We start from the raw sequence: 13529 nt of genomic DNA, 5'->3' as shown, positions 1-13529 counted from the left end.
GACTCTCTTACCCTTCCAGTGTTTTGGCTTGATCTTGTTGGCGCTTCAGCTTTAATCCTTATGCTTTGGATTTCTATTTAGTTAGACTTCCAATTTCTTGAAAGCTGTGGGTTGTGGTTGAGGTGGGAAAGAAAAGTGAAGACTAGTGTGGGTTTGCTATATATGAATATAATCTTTTTGTGTTTTCATTATGTTTGATCTTGAAACTATATGAGGAACCTGGGTTATGTTAGCTCCATATAATCACAATCCATAGTTTTCCATTGAATGCTATAAAATAGGCATATGAAAGAAGGTACTGCATCTATTTCAAATTTACTTTTCAACTATTTGGTAGTAAGGTAACTGGTCTAATTACTAAATTACCAGGAAATGCTATTTAAATACATTAATCCTGTAGATATGGTCTACATTTTAAGGCAAACTAGCCTTTTCATTTACAGAGCAAAGATAACAGATTAGGTCACTATAAACAAAACATCCTGGCTGCCCTGTCTTTAGTACTTACTTTTTCAGGCAAAAGGCAGTTGAGGAAGAGAATGTGTCCTTCTCTCCCTGGCTGTGCATTGAAATTAGGTTTTAAGTGCTTTATTTGCGGAATTGAGGTTGCGTGTGATGTCATCACACTCGGAATTGAGCGTGATGATGTCATCAAGTTCTGAAATTTGATGACACGGCACAAAAGGCAGCATAAAAAAAATATTAAATTTTGGCTGGTTTAGAATAGATTTTAATTTAATTATACTCCTAAATTCTGCAGTCCACGAAAATTATGTGTTGCTGTTCTGGTGAAAATGTTTGATTATTTAGGCCATTCTGACAGTTGTCCATAAGGGTTATCCATTTTGATTCTAGTTGTCAGAGTTTTTTTGGGTGTAGTTTCCTCCTCTCATGGTCTCTTATAGTTGCGAAACCTGCCACTGAGATGGCGGATTCTATCTTTATCGTGTTCCAAAATGAAATGGGTTGCCAATGGGTATTTCGAATCTTTATTTTTGATTGCTCTCAGGTGTTCCAAGATTCTGGTTTTAAGTTTTCTGATTGTGCCCCCTACATACCATTTGTTGCAAATGCATTTTATTCCATAAACCACTCATTGTATATTGCAGTTGATGAAATCCGCAATTCTTTTGCTTTTTCCGTTAGGTACGTGAATCTCTTAGTTTGTCCATAATGTGCAGACAGATTTTGTATCCTCCACATTTGTAAAGGCTTTCGATCTTTGGAATGTTCTGGAGTGGCTGAATTGTTGCAGTTTTGTGTTTCTGGGTTCTCACATAACTTGGACTAATGATGGATTTTAGCCTTTTTGCTTTTCTGAATGTTAGTGAGGGTTTCCCCATCTATGTAATTGATGAGAATTGGAGAATCCAGTGCTTGTGGGGTATTTTTCTAATCATATAATATTGGTCAGAGCTGTAGTGGTGAACAGCTTATTTTTCCATGCTTTGATGTTATACGTTCCTCTGCTTTTTCTTAGTTAACTAGTTGTTCGCTTCTGTCTTTCTGTAATACTTTCTTTTTGGCTGTATTCAAGATTGTATTCGAGTAGCCTCTTTCAATAAATGTTCCTTTGCTTTGTATTAGATGTTTTTCATTTTCCATCTCTTCATTGCAATTCCTTTTTATACACAAGAACTCTCCGTATTGGATGTTTTTGATGTTATGTGCCGGATGATTACTTGCGGCATGGAGCGTGCTATTCACAGATGTCGGTTTAATAAACGTTGTTGTATGTATTGCCTTATGCTGAACATAAATTTCCAAATCCAGAAAGTTTATTCTTTCAGTACTCTCTTCCATAATTAGTTTGAGATTTAAATTGTTGAAGTTAAGATACCTAGTGCATTCCAGGAGCGAATTCTTGTCAACATTCCAGATTATTTTCGATGAGTCTTCACCAGTACACAATTTTGTCTGTGAAGAACTTGTGGGTCCCAGCATGTTCCAATTCGAAATAACCCATAAATAGATTGGCATACAAAGGGGCAAATTTGTCCCCCATGGTTGTTCCTCGAATCTCTCTATAGATGTCAATGTCAAAGCAAAAGATGTTGGCCAGTGCACATTTTAGCATGTTAATTACCATTTTGCTCTGATCAAAGAAAGACAGATCTGGATTTTAAGAAATGTTCTGTTGCTACTATACCTTTGTCATGTTCTATGCAAGTGTAAAGTGATGTTACATCCATGGTAACCAACCTGTAGTTTTCATGCCACATTATTGATTCTGTCTGCAGTATGACATGTTTAGTGTCCTTTATGTAGGAGGCAAGGCATTGTGCCAGTAGATTCAAAAATACGTCTATATATTCCGAGATTTTCTCAGTAAGGGGTCCTATCCCATTGATTATCGGTCTTAAGGTTGGAAAGGTGTGGAATATTTTATGGATTCTTGGGAGAAAATAAATCATTGATAATGTGGGCTATGGTTCATTAAGCAAATCAAATTCTTCATCACTCAAAAGACCTTGAGTGTGCCAATTTTTACTTCGATCCTTCCATTCTTGTACCATATGCTTTAATGGGTTTGATGCTAGTTTTTCATAGCAATGTTTTTTGTCAAGTTATTTTTTTGGCTTCTTGTGTGTAGTCTTGTTTGTCCACGACTACTATCTTTCCTCCCTTGTCTGCAGCCTTTATTATCAGTTCCTCATTTTTCTGTATTGCGTTGACTGGGTCTCAGATTTAGAAAGATTTTGTTGCTTCATATTTTGCAATTGATTTAGATAGAGGTTTCTCAAATCTGCACATAGCGCTTTATTGAATGCTTCTATGGCATTGTTTGGTGGGAATTGTGGCATACATTTTGATGACCGTTTTAGGTTGCTATCTTCTATTTGAGAGGGATCTATGTCTTGTTGCTGTATTAGGTCTTCCATTGTAAATGTATCTCCAATTGAGTCCAGATTAATGTAATTATATTATCTGCTAGATCTGCCGTAATTTTTGTCAGAGATGGACTAATAGTCCTGCCTGTTTCCTTTTTACTTTGGAGATCAAACTTTTTTGAAGTTTCACATTTCTACAAAATGTGTTGAGGTCCTCATTGATCGTAAAATAGTCAAAAATGTTAGAAAGACCAAATGATAACCCTTTATTAAGGGCAGATATATATATTATGTTTGTGTGTGATTTGGTTTAATAAATAAAAACCTTTTACACATTTATGTTTCCTGTTTCACATTTATTGTTCATCTAATTCTCTTGGTTCTCATGTCATAACAGTCTTGTTCCGGTCTTTTAAATATATATAAGAGCAACCAAAGACTTAGTCATTTCAATCCGTTAGGTTATCTTTCTTCTAAGGGGTCCTTACTGTTCTTTCTTGTTGGTTCGTTAATTCGTCCAGTAGGTTTATACCTACACGCACACACACACAAGTCAGGATTCGTTTCCTTGTAGGAACTTTCTCCACCAATCTTCAATCGTTCTTGTTGTGAATTGTTCTAGAAACCTGTTTAGAAATTGCATCCCGTCTGCTTTCATGGCTGTACAGAATAGTAACAAGTGCTTTACAGTTTCCAATGTTCCTTGGAGTTGGCAGAATCTACATTGCCCGTTATTCACACCTCGATTTCCTCCAGTGTACAGGTATTCATTTGCTGGATATACATCTAGACTTATTTGCAGCAATTTTGTTCGACGAAACTTGCTGGGAAATTTCATCAGGTATTGCGGCATTGGCCCTCATTACGACCCTGGCGGAAATCGAAAAACGATGGCGGAAATGCAATACCGCCATCGAATACCGCTCGGTGCGATTATGACCCGTCACCGTAAAGTACGATGCCATTAACGACACCGTAGTGAACGCCAACGCTAACTGCACCAAGTACGCGCACGCGCGCACTGCGAAACTGTAATTACCACCATGGCGCAACGGTACGGGAATTCTGACCCTAGCGGACATGTACCTAACGCCATCAAGCATGGCGGAAAGTACCATTCCGCCATGGTGAGAAGTACGGCATCGCAAACCAACCGTAAAAGGCCCTACTGAGTGCCTGTACACCACTCCCTGGCCACATTGCATAACTCCTCGTAGGTGCAATGAAGTCACACAATGCAACCAGTGAAATGTACAAGTCACCCATGCATGCCAACGAACAAATGAATGTAGGGGCTCCAAGTGCCTTGTGAGTGGCCATCCATATTAGCCATGGCACCATTGCCGTACTGATGCAGCACAGGCATGTGAAGCTTCAAGTACAGCAACATGAACTGAAAACTGAGAAACAAAAACAGGCCCCCCATCGCTTGACACCAGTGTAAGGCAACATACAAAGCAGTATCCTGAGTGAGACTGCACCAGCCCTGTACTCCTGCCAGTAAACAAACCAACCATCAGCATAAGCATGTACCACACAAGTTGGCAGAGTGACTGAGCAGCCAGGCACATCTCAAGAGGGGCCAATGGGAGCAGCAGGGCACAGATGGCACGAATACAGAAGCTATTCCAATGGACATGACCTCAGTCTCCCTCCAAGAAACGCACGCAAACACAGGCACCTGTGACCAGCCATATTCTGAAAATCACATCATTCCACCAATCCACCTGGCTGACCGGCATCTGTTACACAAAAGCTAATCCCCCTCCCATGAGCATGACATCATCAAAACAGACATAATTGCTGCCCCTATCCCTGACCTTACTGGCCTTCGTAGGCAAACGCGCCCAGTACAGTACCACGCAACTATACTCAGAAGGCCGAACCCAAAGCAGATCTCCTCACAATACATCGCTCCACAAATAGGAATATGCTACATTACTTGCAAAGAATAACGCTACACGGTCAATATCATAATCAAAATTTAATGCACAACAAAATCACCCGGGCCATACAGCTATTAGGTAATGAACTCCAAATCATATCTCATAATTGTGGGTTGCATCCGCAATAAATGACCAGCTTCTTCTTGTGTGACGCCCTGTTCCTCCATGGTACACAGGGGCTACATTCACGTTCAAAAAGGCAACATTGAAGCGCCTAGAACCGCAGGGCCGTCCCATTAGGTAGGCACTAGTCCAGCTGAAAGCTCGAAATGTTGCTCCTAGCCACTAGTACTGCGTAAGGGCATGTGGGCCATTGGCGATCGTCCCATAAGATCGTAATGGTGCTCCACTGATTAACACGAAGCAGCAGGTGTCGGGAGTAAAAGCCATCTGCAGGAGTGGCATACAGATGGCAGCGGCAAAAGGGGAGGAGATACCTGTCACCCAAATGAAACGAAAAAGAATAGTATGGGCATCTGAACTCCATTTGAATTACTCACTTCAAAGATCACACTAAATCCACAGCCATATGCATGCTAGCCCACTCAAAAGGATTATTCGCACCCAAAAATCACTTGCGAATCATAACTATATAAATCGAGGTGAAAACACTATTACAAACGAGTGTTAGTGTGCATGCGTCTGTTAAAACAGAATCCATTAGATGGGATTAGTAACGTGCATAGACACAAGTGTTTGAAGGCGCGTCGAGACAGGGAGGGTTCAACAAGGGCAGATAGACGATGGTCCCACTATGGCAGCCCTGCATCACATAGCGCAGAGGAAGTTGATAGATTCCAAAGAGCCATGTACATGGCAGACTCTCTATTAAATCATCTGTCCATGCATCCATACATCATTCCCTCATCCCGGTATAAAAACGCCTGATTATTTACTCACATAACATTTGAAATTTCCATTGAATCTGTGCTTAATGCAGTCTGCAAAATCCACTGTGCTCCAGGCCGGAATTCTAGTGTTGTGAAGTAACATGTATTTGGGAACATCCTGCCTTATCCTCCACTACGCTATTGCGCATCCCATACTATTCATATCAATCATTGCATTCTCGGCATGGCCCCTGTCCCAAGGACATTAAACAATAGAACTTTCTATCTGCAGTCAGACCTGTGGGCGTCTCCTCGCCGCTAGCTGGAAACCGAAAGCGCTGTCCTTCGAATTCCTCATTTGCAACATCACGTCGAAAAGGCATCTGTGACCGCTTGAAATCACAAATCCATCCATTTAGTGCGGCAGTGTGTGAAAATGGCAACTGGCTTCACTCACAAATGGGACGCCCCGCCCGTCGGTGAACCGCGGTACAGCGCTGCATGAGGGTCCACCGTTAATCGAGTACTACATTCCACTGACCCTTCACAAGTTTGTTCCCGACTGCAAAGATAGTATGTGAAACAATGGGACCATAGCAGAATTAACATATGAAGCAATATCTCACTGCCATCGGGATGAAATACATGATTGTAATAGCAAGATGCCATGCGTCGATTTGCAGCGTTGTGTGCGGGACGTGCTCGCCCAAAGGGGATTGCAGCTTGCACAGGTGGAATGAATCACCACAGGTGGAGGCTATACAGCTTGAAAACACATAAATTGCACACCCAACCCCCTCCCACAACCACACCCACTCCAAAATGCTACCGGCAGGACTAGCGATGTTGGCCCTGGGGGACCTGATAGCACTGCAAGTACTCCAACTTCAAGAAGAAGACGAACACCAACTACTACAACAACCGGCCGCACAGAGGAGACGCAGGAGGAGGAGGAGGGCAAGGCAGGGCCAGCAAGGCCCACCAGCACAGCCACTACCACCACGCAGGCAGCCCGCAATCCCACGCCTCCGAGCACATCCGTTCAACCTCACTGATGAGCAGATCCACACCCTCTACCGTTTGGACCGGGACACCATAACCGCCATTGTGGACATGACACACGCTGACCTTGTCAGCATGATAGATAGCCCAACCGCCATCCCACCCCTACTGAAGGTGGTGTCTGTACTCCACTTCCTGGCCACAGGCACCTACCAGCACACAGTCGGACAGTTGCATGGCATTTCACAGCCACTGTTGTCACGGACACTATTGCAAGTGCTTGATGCCCTCCTGAAGCACGCAGACGACTACATCTCTCTACCACGCTCGGAGCAGGAAATTACGAACACAAAAGTGGGATTCCATGCACTTGCCGGCATACCGGGTTGCATTGGTGCCATCGACTGCACCCATGTGGAATTGGTTGTCCCACATGCCATGGAGGCCCAGTACCGCAACCGAAAACAATATCATTCTCTTAATGTACAAATGGTGTGTGACTCAAACAGGATCATTACACATTGTTGTGCCCGATTTCCTGGATCAACCCATGATTCCATGGTCTTACGGAACTCTACAATACCACGCTACATGGAGCGACATGCAGGGAACAGATCCTGGCTACTCGGTGAGTCTCATTTCATGCATGATAATGTGGGGTATGTGATGCGGCAATGACCTGGCAGGAAGGGGGGGGGTGCTTACGTAGCAATGTCATTCCTCAAACATCCTTTATTGTCCACATACAGGTGATGCCGGGTATCCACTGAAGAGATGGCTCCTTACACCACTCCGGAACCCACAGAACCAGCATGAGGAGGACTACAACCATGCCCACTCACGTACCCGTGTAGTCATAGAACAGGCATTCGGCCTACTGAAGGGTCGTTTCCGCTGCCTCAGCAGGGTTGGCGGGGCACTCCTGTACCGCCATGAGAAGGTTGCAAAGATGGTCATGGCATGTGTCATGCTACACAACATGTGCATACGTAGAAATGTGCCCATGCCCCCTGACGCAGAACTGCAAGCACCTGAATATGGTCATGATGTGGGTGGGGATGTGGCAGAACCTGAAGGAGTCCGCGAGGCACAGGAGGGCCGTGAAATTCGTCAGATTATCATAGATTCATGCTTCTAGCACTCACGCCTGGTGGCTGATACATGGACACGGGACTTGTGGCACTGTGTGTGTCTGGAACATGCACAATATGGACTGTACGCCTATGATGGCCTCGTACACAAAGATCAATGTCCACACATCTCATTGGATGATTGTGAAATGTTTATAGCATATGTGAAATTGTGTTACACACCCCATCGACCCGCCACCCAAGTAAGCCCAACACACCCCCTCCACCCTCCTACCTCCCCCCGAACACCAGTGTCCAAAGATGCTCATTGTCAGTGGGCAGACGCTATTGCAAGCCCCCTCTCCGGGTATCAGGGGCACCCCTGCCTGTGGAGCGCAGGTTCCTCCCAGATCTACGTTGGGGGCTGCCCTGGACGGAACTTGCAACGGATGATGTCTCTGCCTGCTCACGTCCATGCATGTCCCTAAGGGTTTGTGAGAGCTCAGTGAGCACACGGCGCACAGCGGCAAGTTCAGCACATACGTCTTTGGCCGTCGCATGCAGTTCCCTCCTCAGGCTCTCGGTGCTTCTCTCCATTTGTACTCTCAGGCTCTCTGTGCTTCTCTCCATTTCTGCCCTTAGTGTCTCTGTACATGTTTCTATGGCTGCCTTGGTACCCCCACATTCATCAGCATGGTCCTTGAGGAGCGTGGCCAGTTGCTGCTGTTGCACGATCACCTGGTCGAGGGACTGTTGCCTCTGCTGGGCCATGGCCATTTCCGGTGGTGTCACAGAGGGGCTGATCACCTCATGTTGCCTTGACACAGGGCTTGTGGGGGATGGCCAGTCGTCGTCTTGTGAGTGCCCCTGCGTGGTATCCTCATGGTGTACGGGATGAAACAAACAGGGGGATTGAGACAGGTCATGGATGGATCGTACATCGACATCACCGTTTTCTGTGTCGGAGCATGCTGCCATTAATGCAGTGTCACCTATGGTGCTGCTGCCACCAGAAGCAGTGCCTTCTGTGGCATCCATTGGGGGGGCCTGTGGTGGTGGTGGTGTTGTGGCCATGCTGGCTGCTGGGGTACCTGTTGGAGTCCCCTCCTGTGTGCTGCCACTTGATTTGTGCTGCTGCCGTGTCTTGATCCGTGCAGCTGAGGTGGAGGGTCTTTGGCCGTTGGTCTTGGCCCTCTTTGCAGGTGTGCTGGTAGGGGTGTCCTGGAGCTCGTCGTTTGAATCGGACCCTGTGGTGGAGTAAAGGAGGGCGAGCGTTATTAATGGGTCTGTGGAAATTGGAATGGCAATGTATCACATGCATTGGGGTGGTACCTGAGGGTGATTTGGGTCAGGGCCTTGGAGGTGGTTTCATTTTTGTGTGGATTGAGGGTGCAGTTGTATTGCAGCCTGCAGTTAGGGGGTGCCTGCTGCACGTGTAGAGGGTGTTTTTAGGAATTTTAATTATTTATTTATTTAATTTGACTTTTAATGTCCGCTATCAGGCCAATGTAAGTGGACGTTCTCCTGGACATGTGTTTCTGTTGCACTATGTGGACACATGGTACTTCACATGATTGGACATTGTGGTTTTAGCATAGTTTTATTTGGCCCACCTACCTGATTCTTCGGATGTCTGCACTCCTTTCTCCATCCCTCCGACTCCCTCTATGGTCTCCATTCCAATGGTGGAGGCACAGATTTCTTCCCAGGGGGTCAACTTGATGGGTGATTCCGATCCTCCCCCGGTAGCTGTGGCAATGTTACGGTTGGCGGATAGTATGCTCCGTACGCGTATCCGCAAGTCGTCCCATCGCTTTCTGCATTGCTGTGGGTTGCGGGGTGCGGTCCCCACCGCACTTACCCGCTGTGTCACCAGGGCCCATATGGCCTTCTTGTTCGCAAGTGCCGTCCTGGTCATTTGCGTCGAGAAGACGACGGCAGCATTCTCCTGGAGGGTCTCTGTGAGCACCGTGAGTTCCTCACGTGAGAAGTGGACCTGCCGCTTGCGGTCGCACGCTTTTTTCGCTACTTTTCCCATTGTTTTGGTTTCACTAGGGTGGATGACGGGTTGGGATGTCTCTCAGGGTAGTATTTTTAATGGTTGTGTGAATATTCTGATTTTATAGGTGTACGGCGTGCTGTTTCCCGTTCCGGGACCATGTTTTTGCTTCCGTTTCCGTATATTTACGGTCACCGTATTTTCCGATTGCCGCTCATTACGGTGACCGCTATGTCCGGTGGCGGAATTGCACCTAGGTCGCCGTACGACGGCGGTGAGGGGCGTTTTGGGGACATTTCCGCCATCGCGGACTTTGCACTTCCGCCAAGGCGTAGTGCTCGTGCCCGATGGGTCAGAATTAGCCGCACTTTACTCTGTCGTGCCATGGCGGAAACGCTATTTACGCTATGGCGGTCAGGTCGGTTGCTTTCCGCCAGGGTCGTAATGAGGGCCATTGTGTCTCTTTTCCCTTGTTCATTTGCTACATTCTTTTGCGTTTTGTAGGCTAGTTTTGTTGCTTGTGTGTTTATCCAATCGTCTCTTTAGTTTTTCTTTTACTTTTCAGGGTTCTCAATTAGCTCATCTATTGAGGAGTCTGGGTGTTCAAGGTTTTGGTATCCGGACTTTCCATCGAATTTTATTCATTGAAAATACTTTCCATCGAAATACATTTTCATTGAATACAATTCAATGGATTTTAATGTTAAGGTTATGGCAAGGGTTAGAAATAGGGTTAGGGCAAGGGTTAGATTGGTGTTTGGGTTAGGGCTAGGGTTGGGCTTCGAGTAAGGGTTAAGGGGAGATGGCATGGGGGTTGGTGGGGGGAACCCCCCCAATATACAATAAACATTAAAATGTTACAAGGAGCTGGCCAGTACCAAGATTTCAGCACTGGACAGCTCCATGTAAGGTTTTAGCGTGGAAAATAAAAGCATCGAAATGCTATCTTTTACATTTAAAAGCACATAATCCATTGAAATTTGTCCATCCCTATATTCGATGGATACGTACTTTTACATGTAAAAGATAGCATTTTGATGCATTTCCATTCGATGGATTTACATCGATGCATTTGTGTTTCAATGCATTTCATTCGATGCAAAGACCATAAACGCAAGGTGTTGGCTCCATTTGTCCTTCCATCTGTTCAGAATCACTGCTCTCTTTCCATTCCCCTTTGTTGAGAGAATTTTATATCCGATCACTGACTCGTTCAATGTAATTTTTCTCAGCAGCGCTAGTGACTTCCATTGTATTGTCGAATGCAGAGATTGCAACCCTATCTCTGCTCTTAAGGCAGCTATCGGGAGGCACCTTGGTAACTAATTGGTTTCAAGAACCTACTTTCTAACCTTGACCAATTCTTCCATGACAAGTTAAGACCTGCTTCTCCTCCATACATGATAATCAGTATCACTTTTTGGATGTAAAATGTCCGCAGGGGCATTAGAGAAAATTTTGCATAATGCCCATTTAGTATCGCTCCTTGTGAACATAGCATTTTTATTTTTAACTGGAGCTCTTTGAATTCTATTCCTAGGTAGCAAATTTCTTTGATTATTTCAAGTTTTGCTAAGCTGATTTTCCATCTGAATGATTTTACTCTGGTCTTTTGGGTCCCTCCAATCGTCATCATTTTAGATTTATCTGCGTTTACGCCAGAGGTCTTTTGACTCCATGTAGGTTTGGAGTTGATCCAGTAGATGCTGTAGGCCAATCTGCGTCTGCTCTACCAGGACCAGATCATCGGCATAGGAGAAAACCAATATCCCAGTGTTGTTAATTTTCAGAGGATAATAAGTAGCTTGACTCAGTGCTTCTGGCGGGTCTGCTATATATATAACAAAGTTTTGCATCGAGTTGGCAACCTTGCTTGACTCCTCTTAGTAACAATTGCTGCAGTTAAGGCTCCTTTAATATTTAATCTGACTTGCACTTTAGTCATCTCGTGAAGGGCCTTGATGGGTTGCAGGATCTGTTCGGGGCAGTGCCATTTCTGTAGTTTTAACCATAGTTTTTGTCGGTTCACCCCATCAAAGGCGTGCCTTAGGTCTATAAAGGCTAGATATAGTTTGCCTTTTGTTTGCATGATGTTTAGCTTCAATAATGATAGGATGAACAGGTTTAACTCCGTCCCTTTCCCCTTTGTAAATCCTGTCTGTCTGTCTGTGGTCTATGATTGGGGTTTTTCTGCCCAGTTTGAAAGATTGATCTGCAGGATTGACGCAAACAGTTTTCCAATTACGTTGAGTAACGCTATAGGCCAGTCGTTTGATGGATCTTTTCACCGGCCCTTTTTAAAAATCGGTACCTTTATACTTGGTCCACGATGTTGGTATTTGTCTGCGTTCCTCGATGTTTTTGAATATTATTGCAATCGGCAATGCCCAAATTGCCAGATCCTTTTTTATTCCAGGTTTGTTAAACCGTTAGGTTCAGCCGGCAAATCATTTTAACCCTTTTATCAATTTTTCAAGTTGGTTGTCTTCAATACTCAGGGGTGGCTTCTCTTGTTCTTTAGATCTATTACTTCCCTGCTCTTAGTACCAAAGACTTTGGAGTAATGGTAAGTCCAGTTGTTTTTGAGCACCCACATGTCTCATGTTGTTCTCATTGCCCTCAACATCATTTCCCCTTGCTCTTGGTCTCATTTTTTAAACCCAGTCAACCTGTTTTTATAGTATTGCTTCTTTGTTTTAATTTGACTTAGTTGGTCTTCTCCGTTACCAACACCTTTCCTCATTTGTGTGATTTCCTGCCTAAATTGCTTCCTTCTTTTAACAACCAGTTCACTATAGAGATGTTTTGGCTCAAGTAAAGGCAGCTTCATGCCAGTTTTCGTTGTTCTGTAAGCACTTAGCAAGGAATCGTAGGAGGCATTGTTAGTCCCACATCTTATTTGTTCACTATAGTTATCTGTTAGTGTCAAGAGGTCTGTTTTTCTTAACCTTAGTCGATTTCCCCCATGATTTATCTCCAATAATTATGTTTTATCCCTGGTCTCTTTTTCGTTTTCCTGGCCCATTTTAACCTTAATATTTTGTAGTCCCTAACGTGTTGAGAAAGTATGTCAAGTCGTTCAACTTTATGTAGTTGGTTCTTAGAAATCCATATGTAGTCCATCGTTGACTTCTGGATCCCGTTTGACCAGTGTTCCTTGCCTGCGGTATCACCCTTTGTTTGGCCATTCATCCAACATGTATAAATTGTGTGCATCTGCCATCTGCACCCACTTTGAGTTGTCTTTTTCGCCTTTTCTTAGTTGTTTAAGTCTGGGGAATCCCTGTTTGTTAAGGCATTTTATATTTAGATCGCCCAGACGACTATTGTTGGACACCTCTAGTATCTGGGATTCCCCTATTTTGCTGATTTCAGTCAGTATCTTTGTTGTACTGGTTTTAGCCTGGTTCCAATAAGTATTGATCAACATTGTTTGTGAGTCTGTTTGTTGGTCGTGATCTTTGACTTGTAATAATACCCACTGTATATGTGGATTTGGATTCTCATACTTGATTAGCTTTACATCTGCTGTTCGCTTTATCATGATTATCAGCCCCCCCCAGTAGGGTCTTCCACGGCTACCTTTTTTTGGTGGATTTATTATAACTTCATGGCTTTCACATGTTGGATTTTCATGTATCTTGGAGGCATATTATTTTTGCTCTCTTCAATTGTTGCTCCAGTTGATTAAGCAGGTGTCTGGATCCTCTTATATTCCAGGAGATTAAGGTGTCATCCTCTTTTGTCTTGTTCAATGAGTTTTCCAGCCATGACCAGTCGTTCCTTTTTTGTGGTTGTTCTGTTTTGTCACTGCTCACTTTCGAGTTCCCTTCCGTCTTCTTTCGTTGTCA

The 13529-nt window shown here is 44.3% G+C and overlaps 1 protein-coding gene across 5 annotated transcripts in view; it reads right to left on the bottom strand.

Annotated features, from left to right (window-relative positions):
• Positions 1-13529, bottom strand: part of MEST (mesoderm specific transcript) — a 272991-nt gene that overhangs the window by 13163 nt on the left and 246299 nt on the right. For 2 of the 5 annotated variants that reach the window (XM_069629618.1, XM_069629617.1), the window contains exon 11: positions 12-104. The exons of the other annotated variants lie outside the window; for them this stretch is intronic. In XM_069629618.1, coding sequence (XP_069485719.1) covers positions 82-104 — 23 coding nt within the window. In that variant the 3' untranslated portion in view covers positions 12-81. Of the gene's footprint in view, positions 1-11; positions 105-13529 lie in introns of those variants that run through there. 5 annotated transcript variants of the gene reach the window in all.

Source organism: Ambystoma mexicanum, chromosome 12, assembly GCF_040938575.1.
Source record: "Ambystoma mexicanum isolate Mex_15411 chromosome 12, UKY_AmexF1_1, whole genome shotgun sequence".
Lineage (NCBI taxonomy): Eukaryota > Metazoa > Chordata > Amphibia > Caudata > Ambystomatidae > Ambystoma > Ambystoma mexicanum.
Note: the sequence above shows the minus strand (reverse complement) of the source record. Positions and strands in the feature narration are given on the sequence as shown.